At 47.5% G+C, this 18,131-nt stretch overlaps 1 protein-coding gene across 3 annotated transcripts in view; it reads right to left on the reverse strand.

The window, feature by feature from the left end:
• SGMS1 (sphingomyelin synthase 1) overlaps window positions 1-18,131 on the reverse strand; it is a 107,016-nt gene that overhangs the window by 30,410 nt on the left and 58,475 nt on the right. For all 3 annotated transcript variants that reach the window (XM_087863143.1, XM_045802388.2, XM_045802391.2), the window contains one exon: window positions 6,190-6,992. In XM_087863143.1, the coding sequence (XP_087719269.1) occupies window positions 6,190-6,812 (623 nt within the window). In that variant the 5' untranslated portion in view covers window positions 6,813-6,992. The remainder of the gene's footprint in view (window positions 1-6,189; window positions 6,993-18,131) is intronic.

An 18,131-nucleotide genomic window follows, 5' to 3' on the forward strand; every position in this document is an offset into this window, starting at 1 on the left:
CTGACCGGGTCAGAAGACAGAATGCATATAAAACCCAGTTCTTGTTACTCGACGGGTCTGGGATCTGCCACTGGAACGGGGTGTTGATGACTGTTGACAACGTGGATGGAGACGTATAGAAGGAAAGAGACGGAGTCGGCATGTCCAGGACGCAGCACGTGTGCAGACGGAGAAGAAAGGCGTTGGGGGGGGGGTGGTCCCTGCACTCTCCTCTTGCTTTACTGCTGGGGAGGGACACGACAGCTGACCAGCCAAGTAAATCAGGAGCCACGTGCCCCCAAAAGGCTGCACAGAGAACCGCCAGAAGGTAACCTCCATGCTTTGTTGCGTCTGCTGCTGCGTTGTCTTCCAGAACTCTCGATCAACAGCTAAACATAATGATGTCCTGACATGCCACGACAGACTAGCCTCGCGGTCCTTAGCATGAGGTCAATTTATAATAAAGGCAACAGCCCTCAGAAAAGGCTCCTCCAGAGCTGGAAAAATGACCTCTACAGCGTAGGAATGTGGGGAGACCAGCTTCCTATCAAATGCTCTGACCCAGAGCTTTGACGAACTTCACCACATCCATCGAAGACCTCAACATAACGGGAACAACGCTGACAGTCACTGTGTCACAAACTGCCTCAGGGAGTAGAAGCGGAGAGAGGGAAGTACTTCGATCCAATCCGCTTAATGTGAACAGCAGCAGGAACGGAATTAAAACCGGGTAAAACGAAGAGCAACCTGAGTGCCCAGTCTAGCCCAGGGACTGAGACCAAAATAAATCAAGTCCACGTCTGATGGCAACAGCTGCCCGTCAGCGCGAGGACCGTTTTGGGAAATGAGATCGCTCTCGCAGAGGAGAGGTGACGCCGTAGACACCTTCTTATGCTGGCAGATTCCCTCCTGATAAACAAGGCCCTCAAAGCCAGAGCGTTCATCAAAGGATAGAACACAAAACAGGTATTTTCCAAAGTGGTCTCGGAACGTAACACATGCTGCTGCCAGCCACCTGGAGACCCACGTCCATGCTCTCGGAGCGTCATCCCAGAAAAGCCACACCGGGAACCGGCACTGCTCCTGCCCACAGAGGAGCGCGGCCCCAGAAACTGCTCCCCGCAGGGAGGTCATGGCAGCTCTCAGGTTGGGTCTGCGAGCACCATTTCCCTTCTTCGCTCCGCCTTCCCTTTGGGCACGCCATCGACTTTCAAAGAACCTGCTCAGGGGCTGCAGTCTCTCTGTAACTCCTTGCCATGTTTAGGCTGGAATGTTCTACCCCAGGCCCCAAGTGCCTTGAGCGCTCAGCTTTTTGGCACTCCACGTCCCAACTATCCAGTGGCTCCTTTTCTTCTTCCCACCTTTTCTCCACCAATGGGCCAATACATCCTGCAATACTTCATTCATTCTTAAACTGTCCCCACCCTCAACCCTAACAGACTCACTCTACTCCCTTTAGGCCAATATCTGATCTCAAAGAATCCACGGCAGAAAACACCCACTGGGATAGACTCATGACTGGACTTCGCTCTGAAATAAAATGTATCCAAGTAAGTCTGTGAGAGCTCCCAAATGGGTGAATTCGATCTCCTCATTCAATTCCATATAGAATTCAGGGATTCACAGAGAGACCCAAAAACCATGTATGAGAAATTCTACAATGGAAGCCAGCCCTGTGGCTAGAAAACATAGCAAATCCTAAATGCAACAGAAGCCAGGGCTTCTAGAAAGAGCCCATCCCTTCCCACCGCCCCAGCACAAGATGTCCTCAAATGTCAAGTGGGCTAAGTCGCAGCCAGCGTCCCTCTGGGCGACTGCACTGGCGTCCAAGCCGGCTGCCCTTACACTCGTGCTTGCCCGTGCTCTACATGGCACCCAGAGCGGGTCTTTTACAGTACAAATCCGACCGTCTCACTCTCCTTTGATGACCGGTCATCACCCTCGGAACAGTATCCCAGCTTTGTATCCGTGGCCCACGCTACTCTCACGCGAGTCCACCGTCCACACCCTGCTGACCTCTTGTGTCACCGCTTCTTCCCAGCTCGGTGGGCCATACACGCCCTTGGCTGTTCCTCGGGGCGGGGGTGGGGGGAGCCTTGGAGCCTCTGCACTGGCTGAGTCTCCTGTCTGGACGGCTCCCGCCCCACACACCTGCATGGCGCCCCCTCACCTGGACTCAGGTGTCTGCTCAACGGTCACCTCTCAGACGACTTTTCAAACACCACCCCTTCCCCCCCGCCAAACCCCAACACCTGCTAAGCCTTCATGCTGCTTCAATTCTCTCCATTTCCCTGAATACCACCTGGCATTATCCATTCAGCCACAGACCGCCTGCTTGACCCCGGTCAGAACAGAAGCTCCACGAGAACGCACTGCAGCACCCCGGGTCGGGGACAGCGCCCGGCGCCTGGCAGCTTGCTCTGTCAAGACAAGTTGAAGGAACTAATGAATTTTAAATGAGCACTTTCTATCTGACAGGCTCTGTCCCAGGTGCTGGGGCATAAAGATGAATGACACTCAGGATCGAGTCTTTCCCCAGAGGAACTTAAACCCTTGCACCCACCATAAGTAGAAAGCACCAGGACACGAGCCTGGAGTGTTCCTGGGAAACAGGAGCCGAGCAGTCAGAGAGGAGGTGGGGACAGACCGGGGCCAGATTACCAAGGAGCCTCAATCCACACGAAGGAACGGGGCCTCCCTTGGAGCACCTAGCATCCATCACTACACGGGAATGGAAAGAGGTAAGGAAACTGAAGTTAGAATGGACAGAATGTAGTGGCTCTCCGTGGGGAAGGAGACGTGGTAGGTTTCTAGGAAAAGCCACTGCCCACACAGGAGGGGGAGGAAGCTGGAAGAGGAACGTGGTGACTCGGCTGGGGACAAGCTGAGTTTTGGCACCTCTGACCACGGGTCTAAGTCACACTGCTTTCTCTGGTGGCTAGAGGACGCTTGACAGACTCGGAATTCCACAACCCTACTCCCTGGCCGCCTTCTCTGTGGGGGCTCACGATGTCCTGACAGAGCTCAGCCACACGGGTCATGCACCGTGGGAGCTACGCCTCAGCCACACATGAGGAGACCTTACCAAATCTGTAAGGTTAACATATTATCATGCTTTCTGAAAACAAGGGACATCTGTTTTGCAGGGAAGTCTGACACAAATGCAGAGACTCCCCAGGGATTTTTCCTAGTCGGTGTCTTGAAAGTCCAATTCTAAATGGGGAGATGTTATTTACAATTTTAAAAATCAAAAAAGTTCTCAAGGACAGGCATTATTGTTGCTTTCCACGTTGCAATGTCATGGAAATCCCATGTGAATGTACTTATATATATAAACATACATACGTACAAACTTGAGGTGGACGTGTTAAGAAGGAAAGGAGGGGAAAAAATGTAAGTAAAAACCCAAAACTTATGTTTAACGGTAAAGGACAACCGTATACAACAGAAAGAGAAACTGTGTCTCAAGGTCAAATTCAGCATTAATGTTTTCCAGTGCCTCACACATCTGGCTTATTACTGGGGCACGTTGCCCACATTTTAGTGATCTCGTTTCACCCTCTATAGTTTCAGCCTCTGATTCTTCTCTAAGAAGTGGAAGACACAGAAGCAGGAAGGAACAGGCTGATTCCTTTAAGGGCTTGGAGACTCTTAATGTCAAAGTCAAACGGCCCTTGGGAATCACTGGCCAAACAGGCTTAACTCCCAGGAGCTGTGTGAACCGTGCTCCTGAGTGGCAAACCTCTGGGGGAAGCTGGGGAGAGGGGTGAGACGAGGGAGAGACTCGCACAGAAAGAGTGAGTGAGACGTTAGCTCCGTAAAAGAGAATGTTCCACAACCAGAAGGATCCACTTACCTAACAGACGGAGCAAATCAAACCACTACATTATAGAGACAAACAACTGGAAAGAAGGGGTCTGACTCTACAAATCTTGCTGAGGGCCGGGGAAAGGAGTCCATTTACATCCGCTGCTTGGTCCTCTGTCAATCGTGAGCTCTCCTCCTACCTTTTACCCTTTGGGCTGCGCCACATCCACTGAAGAGGGGGCCTCCCCAGGAAGGAGCGGGGGAGCCAGGGACATGCCCCAAGAGGCGGACAGGGCTGGATTATCCATGACAACCGCAGGCTTCCCCTTCCCACGTCCCTACCCTGCCAAGAGGGAGACCAGAGAGAAGACTCCAAAGAATCTTGGGTTGATGTATTCTGGACAAAAAACCTGCTCTGCGGCTAGTACTTTTTAAACATAACGATAATGTTTCAAACAAAACATAGCTGTATAGAATAACAGAAGTCGCCTAGACTAGAAGGCCCTTACTTTATCTGGGAGAAAAAGAACGCTCTCGAGACTTAGAGACTGGCCCGCACCACCGGCATGCTGGGGCAGGGCGGGCGCTGGGACCCAGGCAGTCCTGCGCCCCCGCACTGGCTTAATTCTGCCCACGGTGTGGATCAACGGATTCACCGCTCACTGCGGCTGCGTCATTTCAATACACAAATGACTACAGTACTGGCAATAAGGACCAGTAAACATGCAATCACAAAGCTTAAAGAGCAACTGGTTTGAGGAGAAGTCCCAGCTGAGAGAAACATGAATAGTAATATGCTTAAAAGAAATAAGCCCTATGATGAGGGACACTTCTTAAGAACAAGAACACATTATTTAAAGTCGCAGTTCTAAGAAAATGAAAGTCACAGTTCTGTGATACATCCGAAGTTGTACAGGGTATGACTGATATACAATGTCTTATTCTGGGGCAATTATTTGCTTGCATGCACAAATGTTTATGGAAGAAAAAAAAAGAAAACAAACTCGTAATACACAAAACTACAAAAATCAGGAAAAACCCAGGAAACATAATCTGAATTTAACCTGCCTTTTTAAAGCAAACTGTACTGGCATTTTTTTCTAATGGACTTTTAGGACAAAAAAAGTTTGAAAGTCAAAAGCAGATCTGAAGTTTGGTGGCTGAAAGAATGTAATTTAGTAAATTCTGAGCATCTCACATTTCAAGTCTATCCTACCTACTTAGCCTGTTAAAACTAAGCAAGCAAACAACCAACAAATCTTCTACCAAGTCAACACAGCCCAGACCACGGTTTCTATTTCAAACTTAGCTTACTGTAGAACTGCCAAGCCAACCCCAAAATAAACACGGTCCACTTAAACAACTTCCTTTATAAAGGGTAAGACGGTCCTTTCCCACACACGGTCAGGCGCTGTGCTCATTCCCACCTGTGGAAATCGAATCTGCAAGGTGAAAACACATTCCAGGAAAAAACTTATCGTTTCTTGAATAAAGTTCGGTGCAGACTCTCAGTCTGCATTTTATTTTCTTGAGTTAAGAGGATTTCCTTAATATTCGACCATACTGTGGGTTGTGAAACACAGTCCACGGGACAGAAGCGCAGTTCCTTAACAAACCATTCCCAGCTCCCACGCATGGAAGCCATAAAGATGGCCGTCCACTAACGGGAAAACCAGACACCCAGCAGCCCGAGCACACGGCTTGCCCGAGGGGTCTGTACAGAGTTTAGAGTTTGGGACATGAGAGCCTCTTTGGATCCACCTGAAACTAAAAGGAGGTGCCTGTTTAAAATCCCCAGAAACCTGAATGCAACAGCCACCTGTTCCTTTAAGTGCCACACATTCTAGAAGGTGGAAGGCCGGGCAGGTTTATCCACATTCCATCCACCTAAACAAAGTCATTTCTCGAGGGCGTCATTCTCCCAACAGCCCAAGGCACTCTGGGACCACTGTTCTGCATTCTGTGTGTGAAACATCTTTGGATACGGATTGCTAAGGGTCCCGCTGTCTGACTGGGGTGGGGGAGCCACACGGCCATCAGGCCGCCTGTCAACAATTTATCTGGTGTGTTAATGACCCCGAGTTTGGGTAGTTTGTCTGTGATTCAAGAGCCTGTGCTCTCTGAGGGTTTTCTTCCCTGTGAAAACAACCCCATTCATCACTCTGTATGACTCTTGTACAAAACAGGCAATAAACACAGCATTTTCCTACAGCTGCCAGAGCTTTCGCCGGTTCAACAGGGTACGTGGTTTAAAAAATAACAGTAAAATAAACATGAAAAAAGGAGCTAGTATGCTTCAATTCCTACTGCTTGATAAGTTCACTTCCACATAAGGACTATTAGACGTCAGCAAGGCAGACCCCATCCCCCATCCCAGAGACTGACAGCTTTTGCTTTACTTACTTGTATTTTAAGAGCAGCCACTGGATTAACCAGAGTCCCACGAGGATCATGCCGTTAATTTCACAGATAGAAAAGGCCCACTGCACCCGGTTAAAATGGTCAAAGAACGTGTCCGGCAGCGGGGGCTGCACCTCCTTGGGAGGCACTCGCTCGTGGACGACCGAGATCATCACCGTGGTGAGGACGAAGCAGGCCAGCGCGTACAGGAAGGCCAGGCACGTCTTGCCCCACTCCATGGGGTACTGGGAGCGCTCGGGCTCCGGCATGGTGATCTTGATCATCTCCTTCCTGTAGCCGTTGGGCACCCCGTTGGGCTTGGCCTGGAGGCCGAAGCCGCCGGCGGGGCCGGGGCTGGCCGCACCTGCGCCCAGGTGCCCGTTGGCGTGGCCGTTCTTGTGCGCCTCCATGTGCTGCTCCACCTTCAGGGTCTCGATCATGTCCAGGAGCCGCTGCCCGCTGTCGGCCGACACACGGCACAGGGGCGGCCGCGCGAAGTCCTCCCGGGTCAGGCCAATCAGGTCCCGGCCCGTGAAGTGCTCCAGGGGCTCACAGTACTCGGGCATGGCGTGCTCCAGCAGCCAGTCCGCCACCTTTTTGGGGGACCAGTACGCCACCTCCTTCATGGTCCCAGCTGGCGGGGGTCAGCGGTCCCGTGGCGGCGCGCCCATGCTGCCCGGCTTCATGCCGGGGTCGTGCGTGGCCAGACACGCGGGGCCGCTCGCGCTCCCGCAGCCCGCACACCGCTCTCCGGGGCTCTGGGCGCCGGTGCGCGCTCACCTCATGGCGCCCCGGCCGTCTTCCCCCTGCGGAGGCAAGAGACACAGTCAGGAGCGTGCTCCACGCCAGTCCCCGCGGGGCGCACGGCCCCGGCGCGCCAGGAGGACGAAGACCCGGAGGCCCGGCCCCGGGGGAGGCCGCCGCTGTCCCGCACCAACCTGCCCAAGGGACCGCGGGCTCCCGGGCTCATCTTCCCCGAAGGAGCAGCAGAGGACACCCCGGCGGATGGATCGTATCAAAGGGGAAACGGTTCACAGCCTCTCCAAAGAAATAACTCAACAGGGCTCTGGATATGGCTCGGTAGGGGGCAGGGATTGCCTCCGTGCTTACCTGCTTCCTGAGATCACCTGAAATCAGGCAGCAAACGTGCCTAATCTACCATTCCATCTGGTGGAGAAATGGTTTCACACATACACAACACACAGCAACTTCACAGATAATCAAGAGAATCACAGAAATGTTGGGCCTCAGGACCATCCGGGCCAATCATTTTATAGTCTTACTATAAAAATGCAAAAATACCAATGAATCTCATTTTCCCTACTTGGGGCATTTTCTACCTTTCTCCCACCTATTCTTTAATAAGCATGTATTCCTTTTGTAACAATCACTTACAATTTAAAACAACAAGAAAAGTTAAGAATAAAGACCCAGTTTTGTAACAAATCATCATTGTTAGTGAAATACGTCATCAGCAGCAGACAGACCATAATTTGACTCAAAATCTGCCATGGGTAACCCCCTGGGTGAGCTTCCGCTTACTCATCTGTGAAAGGAAGTATCCCCCTCACAGGGATGTTGTTAGTACTTTAAAAACAGTATGCAAATCCAGCACTAAAAGGGGTCTGTTGATGTCACATCCTTTGTTCTCCTTTCTCAAATTTTCTATCCTATCCAATGGCTACTGTCTACTTCATCTCACTAAGAAAACACCCTAAGAGTGGGCTAACCTGTTTTTCTCAAAAGATGAATGTTGTGTTAACTACAAGAACACCTGCACAGATCTGTAGGCTTACAGGCTAGAAAGTAGTGATGGCAGCGTTTCCCAAGTATGCTTTGTAGAATCATCTGATAAAATGTTGTGTTTAAAAAAAAAAAATCCAAAGTAAGTCTAGGAACTGTATACTTGAGCCTCTTCTAGAGACAGCAGCATGTATCAGCATGTTAGACGCTCTAGAAAATCCTCCAGTAGGAAAACTGGCTAGCAGGCTTTCTCAAATGGACTTCACTGAGTCTGTCCTCCTGGCTGCGGGTACCTCCCGAGGGAGCACACTGGGAGGTACTGGCACAAACAAGACTCAAACTTGGCTCTACCAAACCCCAAATCGGACTCTGGAATGAAGATGGACAGATGTCCACTCCCAATTTCCCCATCCAAGTAACAACCAATGAAATGGCAGTAAAGCTCAAGATATCCCAGACCTTGCCAAAAGGTTGGGTGTTCTCTCTTCTGTGCATCCACGATGCTGTACCACTGCCTTGTGGAAAGTGTCTGTCTGCAGCCCCCCCCCCCGCCCCCCAGCCCCGGGGACCATGAGCGACTGTGGAAGGGCTACGATCTTGAGCATCCGCATAACTCACAATGCAAGGGCTCAGAGGTGCTCACTCGACATCTGCTTGTATCTCAGGAAATGTCCCTGACATCTACCAACATGTAGAGGGTGTAAAAGAAAATAAAATCTACTGGAAATGCCACTGATACTGAAAACTGCTTCAGAACAATTCGGATGGTCAAGGAACATGATAAGGTGGGCATTCTTCAGAGAGAATCAGGACACTGGAGTGGACCTCTGGCCATTTGAGAAGCACTCTAGAGGAGCTTCAGTCATCGCTAGTACTGCCCGGCGACAAGACGACACAAGCCAAATGGAAATCCTGCCAGACAGTCCTGTGGGAAGGGGCTCTCTTGGCATCCCGCCCCGGCCTTGCCCCAAACACTCCTCAGTGGACTTACAGGGTCAGCCGAGGGAGCCCTCCCCATCTCGAAGCAGCTATGAGAGCTCAAAAGAAAACTCCTGGTGGAATGTTCAGGCCCAAGGGAATGAAAGGGCTTCTCATGTGGGATCCTCGCTTCCCCCGGGTCGCTGTGGGAAGTCTGCCACGAGGGGAAACCCCTCAGAACCACAGAGACCAGACCAATGCCAATGTGTTGTTGCATTCTTCTCTGCTGAGCAAACTGTCAGATCATCTCCTCTTAAGGCTTAATCATCTTTACAACAGAAAAACAGCAAATGGCCAGAGACGCTTTGGGGCCAACAGACGCACACACACGGATGAAGGAACGCTAACCCTACAGAACTAGTCCAGCAGGTGGTTTCTGACAGCTGGAGGGACCCCAAAGACACAGCGAGATAAACCAGTGGCTTCCATGGATAACGAGGCCAACACAACTGTCCGCTCCCTGAGATGGTCCCAATGTTTCCTCCACGTTGGCGTTCTCCATCTACTCTCAACAAGCCCCAAATCTTCCCTCAGTCCCTCAGATCGTTCCCAGTCCTGTCCCCTCCCTGCATTCCGAACCACCAGTGGCTGCAACGATGTACTTTAACTGGCTTGTGTGCCCAGTGCCGCGACGCACGCCAGCCGTGGAGACGGGGAGCCCGCAGCTGACACCCAACTCGGCCACCTCCCTTCTTGACAGAGTCCTCTAACCCCACCGAGACTCTGTTTCCTCTGGAAAATAGGATCAGTAACAGCCTTACCCACCTCCCCTCGGTCTGCTCCTGCCAGGAGACTCCAATCAGGGAAAAGAACGAAAGCTATTAGTTACTCCAAGAAATCTGTCTTGTTCTTCTTGGAACGGCCTGCTTTCACCCGACTGGGCCCACAGTGACGTTTCATAAATAGGGACTGAAGCTGCCCCTTCCAAATGGCATTTTTAAAAGCCCAATCATTCCAACACACGAGTTCAAACAACCTTCCAAATTTCACAAGAAAACAAACCTTTGTTTTTTAAGCAAGCTCTGAAGCTTGAAAATAAAGGCATAGATGCTATTTTTGTGCGGATGATGCCAACACCGTGTAAAAGGGAAAAAAGGTCATTTCTCTAGAAGTAATTGCCTGGCAGCTGCTCGGTACCTCAAAGGCCACTGCTCAAAGGCAGGACTTACTCAGAGACCCCAGGGCCCAGCCGTGGGAGAAGAGGTGGGAGAGTCCCTTCCTTCCGGCCTCACACACTCACTTCAGAATAGAACAGAAGATACTGCAGCATTTCTGAGAAGTGCTTCCGCACCTAGACCCAGGAGACTGTAGGTTAGGCTGAGCTCAGGGAACTACTGCCACCATCCCCCCATCCAGAAAAGCCATCCTGAATCCATTACTGGAGAAAGTTCAGAAATAATGCCTAGCTCAAGTCCTCAGACTTGGTACTCAGAAGCCGTAAGAGAATAAAATCTTGATATTCCCTAATACCCGAATATGAGCGATGGAAGAGGTGCTGGAGGGCTCATTCATCTACAAGTCTCAGACATAAGTAAAGTGAAGTCTAGTGGGATTGTGATGTGTCTAAGCTCTCCGACGTGGCAGAGTTAGTCCCTGAGCTAGACAAACCCACCGTGCTTTCCCGGGCTGCCCACAGCAAATATTCAAAGACCTCACTGATGTCAACATAGGTGAAGGGCAGTCTAAGAGCCTTAAAAAAAAAAAAAAATCACAGAGTCCTATAGGATTAAGGGGAGGAACAAAAACACATAGTCATTATAGATTCCAAACCCAGCAGGGATTTCTCTGAGACCCCAACTGAGTGAAAAATAAATCTGCTAAAACAATTTGGCTCCAATTCTTAGAATAGATATTTTAAGCTTTAATACTATAAAAACCATCAGATAAGATGCCACAACACCCATCAACTATTTATAGCTAATTATCAAAGCCAGCCCTCTAGAACCAGAAAAATAAGTTAGAGCAATTATCCTGGTAATGAAAACAAAACATCAACAAACAAAATAACTAAATCGTTTATGAATATGTGTTTATCCCTACTCGAAAAGAATCTACTATATTATCTTATTGTCTGGCATTGTCTAGAAATAAGACATTGTTGTGTTAACACAAAGCTACCATATCAATTAAATAATGAACACAAGTTTTCAAGAATTAAAATGCCAGAAAATGCACAGTGCAGCTATGAAACAACTGCTCAGAAAATCTGAGTCCAATAATTGCTCAGTACTTTACTCTAATCCTCATGCCTCAGTTTCCTATGGTGAAAGAAGTTATCCCGTCTGCTGATTGCATTAGTTTAGGGAACTTATGCACAACTGACAGTGCTTTGGATAACATAAAGCAAGACATAAAACTGTAAGAAATTATTATACTGAATGTTATTTATTCTTTGAAGATTGAAGGAACTTTTAAAATAAGTGCCATGAAATTAAGAATTGAATGAACTTAGCTGCCGTGTCAATGGGGAAACTACAGCCAAGTTCCAGATGTTTCTACATGCTGATGGTGGCAAAGAAGAGTAGAACGTGGTGCATGCACAATTAGTCACAGAAGCATACAGTGAGCTAAACTTTCTGCTTCTTGCATCGAATCTTTAAAAACACAAGCAGAAGCAACGTGGGCTTTATATGTGAATTCTGCTCTACTAGCTCAAATAACCAGCTCAGTGCCAGCTCAGAACTGGGGAGCGTGTCGGAGCTCAGACCTCTAACACGAAACTACCTGTGGGTGCCGTCTCAAAGAGCAACACGAATCAAAAATCAACATTATTGTCTTGAAACATACGAACTGCCTTTTTGTGAACACTGCAAGTCCAGATAAAGGTCTTTACATCCCCAGAACTTTCCATAAAATGCAGCAGTAACGAACGGACCTTCTAGGGCAACGCAGCCCGTTCTAATACTCAGGAGACAGGTGTCCAATTCTCCTCTAACACAATTTGGAGAACACCCAAACGCTTTCCTCCAATCTAATTAGCTACAGTTTTGTTTTGTTTTTTTGTTTTTGGTTTTGAGGGGTTTTTTGCTACTTAACACACAAAGAGTTAACCCAAATAGGCAGAATTCATAAAACTGTATTTATTTGAAGAGAAAAGAATGGCTAGAGGAGCGACCACACAGCTTCAGCTAAAGGACCTGCGACTAACTTCAATATATAGTGGAAGAATTTTAGATCGGTTTTGATGCCTTAACCTTTAAATGGTCCTTTTATTTTAAATTGCTGTTAGCTGCAGTGCTCCAATTCCAGAGTCCCACTCTGACTGGCAAACAAAACCGTCCCTTAGGAAGCGGCTCTCTGAACGAGGTCTACACTGCCTGATTTTGCGGAGCTGGGAGAAAGACAGGGCTAGGGGTCTGCTCAGGCTGTGAGGAGAGCCTCAGCTGGTGCGGTCTCCCCTCTTCCTCCACACCTGTCTATCTCACCATGTCTGAGACTCAGATTGCACAGTACACGGAAAGTGTGCTTTCTCAGCAGTTGCCCTATCACCTGACCAACTAACTCACAGCCTCCCTTTATGTGGCCCTTCCCAAAAGCGCCCATTCCAATGTAGCAGCCCCCACTGCTCCAGAGGGAAAGAGAGGAGTCTGGGCTGACGAAAGTAGTATATAGGACACAGTGACAAGAAACGAGCCATGTCAATTGTACGCTATGCATCATGGTTCTGGTTGTTCTTAGATGGTCAGAACTGTGTCATCCGTTTCAATGAGAGTTCTACACCACCAGCAAGACCAGCTAATTCCTTTTCCTATACCCTGAGTTTCCCTTTGGGTCGTTCTGGGACAGAATATACACCTTTAGTAGCCAGAAAATTCAAAGAATCATTTATTACGGCAAAAATTAGAAACCACCTACAAGTTACACAGGGAGACGTAAATATGGCGTCATACAACGGAATACTAAACCTCCACTAAGACAGGACTAGATTTCTATAGTTCTAGTGATACATATTTATACTTTTGTCTCTAAACAGGTTACAAAAGACAAGGATACCATTTTTGTAAACATAGTGTATCAAAACTATTCATAGGAAAGAAGGCTGACGGCACATACCAACTTGTGTTGCCTTTGGGCGATGAAATCGTAAACTAATTGCTTATTTTTTTTCAGTGTTCTCATTTCTCTAATAAACACATATTATTTTGTGTTTATTCGAGCATAATCTATGTTTTTAAACATGGAGGCTGCACTGTAAAGATTAAACACAGACCCTTCCTATGTCAGCTTTCTTTCAAAATAAGAAGTGGGCCTGCAGATTTCTCCAAGTAATTGGACACTTTCCCTCCTGTGTGTAGCTCCCCAAGTCCTTCAGATTTCTAAAATATAATGGTCCCAGGAGATGAGCCAAACTGTCTACAAACATAAAGCTGAAATCAGAACCCAAGTGCATCAAGAAATTCTAGTCTCAGATACTTCCCATCAGTCCAGAGAGAAAACAACAAACCATCAGAATCACAACTGTTCCGTCATCTAGATTTTCAACGCCCGTCTATCCAGGTATCTATGGCCAAATGCAAAAGACCGTTTGGAAACTCTGCCCTCTTGTCATTACAATCAGGAGAACCTTGCAGACCTCTAATGACAACTGGTCCCTCCGGCTTTCCCCTGGGGTTTCATTCTTAGAACCCAATTACCAAAATTCTGAAGATGATCTATTTCTACTCAATTGATTAATAACTGCCTAAGTCTGAAACCAGCAGGACTATTTTAATATTCATCTGGTTCATCTGTGGTCCTTGAACACAGACTCATTGCAGCAGCACTCAAGAATGCTGGGATATAATCAGTGTTTGCAAGTTCCACTGGCTCTCGTGTTCAGCTGATACGCACAGCATGATCTCATCTGTTCCAAGAAGCCTGGGAAAGGCTGCCATTTGCTTCTGCTTTAGTTTCTGCCTCCAGTATTTCTCTACCTTACGGCCTTTCCCAGCAAACAGTGGACCTGGGCTATACGCACGCTCCAGTGGGCAGGAGTTTCCCTCACAAACATTCATCGTGTACCTCCCTAGCTGTGCTTTCTGCCTACAACACCCATTATGCCCCCTACTCTCATCCTTGTAAGATTACCACCTTCAAGAAGCCCAGTTCCATTTGCCTCTGAATCTTTTGAGCCTAACACACACTACGTACTTAATAGAAGTATGTTGAATACATGAATAAAAAGAATGCAAAGAGGGGTGCCCGGGTGGCCAGTCGGTGAAGCATCTGCCTTGGGCTCTGGTCATGATCCCAGGGTCCGGAGATGGAGCCCTATATCAGGCTCCCTGCTCAGTGGGGAGCCTGCCTCTCACTCTCCCTCTGCCCCTCCCCCACCTCACCTGCACACACTCTAACAAATAAAAAATTAAAAAAAAAAAAAGAATGCGAAGAGATGGACCCAGTGATGTGTACCTCTTTGTACATCAAGCATATAAAAACCTACATAAATAAAACTGCTGGAATTTTAATACCAAAATGAGTTTCAAAATACAGAAAGGGGACTTCCCATGTACCAAAAAAGGAGAAATCTCAAAGCCAGAGTGGGAAAGATACAAGCCAACACACTGAGCTCAGAGGGACACCAGCCTTGGACCCTAGCGGCCAGGGACTGGGGTTTTAAGATGCAAGGGCAGAGGACATGGCCTGCGGCCAGATCCAGACAGGCAACTAGAACTAACACCCTGAATTAAACAAGAATCCCTCTGACACTGGAAGAGTTGGGCCTGTGAAATCAGTACACGATAATGCAAACTTCAAACTCACAGGACTTGTGTGGTATGGGTCCCAAGCCAAGAAATTAATGCAAATACAAGAGAAGTAAACACAAAACAGCAACTTAGAGACCTTTCAACAAGCAAGTTTTCACAGCATTCCCATGGAAAAAGCAATCTCAGCTAAGGATGAACAAGAATTGAAAATTATAAATTACATGAGGAAATAATCCTCTAAGAGGGAGAACTTTGGCAGGTGCAACAAACAGGAAGTTTGCCAGACCATGAACTTGAGAAAATAAAGTTAGGAGAGGCTGCAAAGGGAGTATTCAAAAGAGGTAAAGGAAAGTTGAAACCTTAATGAAGGAACAAAACATAGTAGAAAAAAAAGACAGGTGTGTTTAAACAAGGTGCGGGAAAAGCCCAGGCCTGAGACCGGCTGATGCCCCAGGAGGAACGGGGAGAGAACAAAGGGTTAAGTGGGGCTCATAAGAGAACGAGAAATGGGCAAATGCATAAGGTATACATGTTTAAAGGCAACAGGTTTTTTCAAGCCCCCAAGCTCGAGTCATCCAGCAGCCATATCATCTTGTTTTGGGGAGAGAAGGGGACAGAAACCTACATGCACGTGATCAAAAAATGAAGCAGATTCAAAAAAGATGTCTAACTGAACGTATGCGTTCGTTTCCACTGCCTCTTCAAGCTCTCCTGAAATGGCGAGCAGGGATTTCTAAAAAAGAGAAAACAGAAGAGGCGAGGAGAGAAGGAGGCCGGGCAGCAGGTGGACTGTGGGTAACTGTCAGCAGACCCAGGAAACAGAACCTCAGCCCGTGACAAGGAAGGGTTAGAAGCAACGTGATTCACATCACAAAAGACTTAAAACGATGAGGAGCTGGTGGCACGAGTGCCTTGCAAGGTGGGGGTGAACGGGGTCTAAGAACAGAAGGGCTGGCTGAACGGCGGGTTAAGAAGTTCCTCCAGCTTCTCACTCCGCACAGCTGAACCACCACCTCCCCCCTCAAGAAGGGGGGAATGAACAGCCGCCAGGGTAGGGGTCACCAGACAAAGGAGAAAGCAGGGGCATCGTCGGGCACCTGGGTGGCGCAGTTAAGCGGCCAGCTCTTGATTTCAGCTCAGGTCATGATCTCGGGTCCTGGGATCGAGCCCCACACTGGGCTCCATGCTCAGCACGGAGTCAGCTTGAGATTCTCTCTTTCCCTCTGCCCACCCCACACTCCTCCCTGAAGTAAATAAATCAATCTTTTCCAAAAAGAGAGAAAGAAACCAGGGGAATTGTACTAAACAGGGACTGAGTAAAACAGATGCAAACAGATGTTAGTAAGTCAGCCCTGCCCTAACCCTTTACCTCATTAGACCCCACAGTACTGGCTGCCAGGATGAAAACTCGCAGGCAGGTGAACTGATCGACATTTTCTGAACCCCATACAATTTATGAGAAAAGAACACGGATCGTCTTGCATCAAAATCCATATAAACAAGATTCATGAAAAGTGCTTCCGGATGGCATTTTTAGTGCTTCCTTTAAAATATAAATGGACAAATAAAAATTCTCAGAGACATTTGAAGCAACGCTCTAATAACTATGAAAGCCAGAGATTAAAACAAAAGAGAATATGGAAGACACAAACGAAACAGGGAAGTACAATGTTAAGAGAAACTAATATTCACATCCTCAAACGGATGCTATGAACAAAATGGCACACACACAAAAAGGCATTCAGAGAATTTTAAAAAGAAAGCTCTTTGTGAATTCATGGTAGATATGAAAAATTCACTATATATTAAGTTGGAATAAAAAAGACAAAGGATGGAAAACTGAAAGAGAAGGTAAAAACATTAAATACAGAATCTACGAAGTTCCACACGTGAGTAGTAGGAGCTCGTGAGGGCACAAGAGAAAACACTTCTCAGAACTTAAGGGGACATGAACGGCTAGATGGAAAGTGTTCGTCAAATGTCCAAGAAGTATGGCTGAAAATGTAAGATATGTTCCTGCTATTAGTATTCCGTATTAACAAATTATTTTAGGGGCACCTGGGTGGTTCCATCGGTTAAACATCTGACTCTTGATCTCAGCTCAGGTCTTGATCTCAGGGTCGTGGGTTCAAGCCCTGTGTTGGGCTCTGCACTGGGCGTGGAGCCTACTTAAAAAAAAATCATTTTAAAGGAAAAAGGGAAGTGAGATCTTGAAGGATGCTCTGCCCCAGTGCTTGTCACCATCCAGGTCGTGTTTCCCTCCATCTTTCCACACATTGTACCTGCTTCCGGTCTCCATCCTTAACCTCCCTTAGAGGTATTTCCATCCCCAGCCAGAAAAGCCACTGCAGACTTCAAGCCCACCGACCCCATTCTCGGTAGGAAGGACAGCACGATACGTAACCCCAAAACAGGCTGCCCTGGTAGGTTTATTTTCAGGTGAAGGCAATCGAGAGGAAGCAGAGACAAAAAATGCTCTCTGCTCTTCCCCTAGCTGCCCAAAAGCTGGACACAAATTTGCAGAAGTTGCCCCCACCCCTCCACCTGGAACAGCAGAAGTGAATCCCAGGAGACAACTTCAGACTCAGCCCAGAGGAATCCACAGAACAAAACTTGCATTCCCTTCCCAGTGTAATCTGCCTTCTCAGGTTTGCTGCCCTAGATAAGCTCCAAGTTCTTTTAGCCTTTGTCTTGCCGCTACAAGAAAATTTATTGTTCTTTTATTTAAGATGCTGTATTCAACCAAGTTCTTAACTATTTTTTCGAGTTACTCATCCTGAAGTGCTCCCCTGTGTACCTCCCACGCACCTCATAAACTCATTTGCTTTTCCCTAGTTAATCTGTGTTTTGTCAGTCTAGTTTATGGGGCCCCAGCCGGAGAACCTGAGATGGTTAGAAGAAAAAGGGATTATTTCCCTCCCTACGATATCTAAGAGTGGAATTTTTATTGCATTTTTTAGCCACACTACTGTAATCGGCAATGGGGCCTCTTTAATACTAGATAAATGCCCAGAATAAAAGTACCATAAAATTTAGATACGTTTCACAGGCAGTAACCACTTTCCCAAGATTTTCTAAGTTCAGATTTCAAATATATTGTCCCCTTGTCTCATACACCAGGAAAATGTCCTGGAAGGTTTACCATTTCAGTTTCTAACTGCTTCTCTCCCAGAATGTTTCTGCTGCCCAGAAATGGTTAGAAATTCTTACTTGGATGTGTGCTGATAATTTGACTCAGAAGTAAGGCCATTTTTAATAATCTATGGGCTTTGGAAGATCCACTGGGGCCCAAATCACCACGCGTACCAGTAAGACAACTAATTTAAAGTGTACCTGTACTGTTTAAATTGGAGACTGCTTGGTTGATAGCAGGCTGAAAGGACAGAACACAGTTTCCTGATTAAAATAAAAAATCTTATCTGCAAGGAAGTGGGTTTTTTGGTTGTTGTTGTTTTTTTTTTTTTTTTGAACAGTCCCCTGAGGATTAGAAATACCACAGAACTCAAAACTCTTCCATTTTAGTGAGAAAAAGTCTAT

The sequence above is a fragment of the Ursus americanus genome, chromosome 6, assembly GCF_024610735.1.
Source record: "Ursus americanus isolate L20-20 chromosome 6, mUrsAme1.1.p, whole genome shotgun sequence".
NCBI lineage: Eukaryota > Metazoa > Chordata > Mammalia > Carnivora > Ursidae > Ursus > Ursus americanus.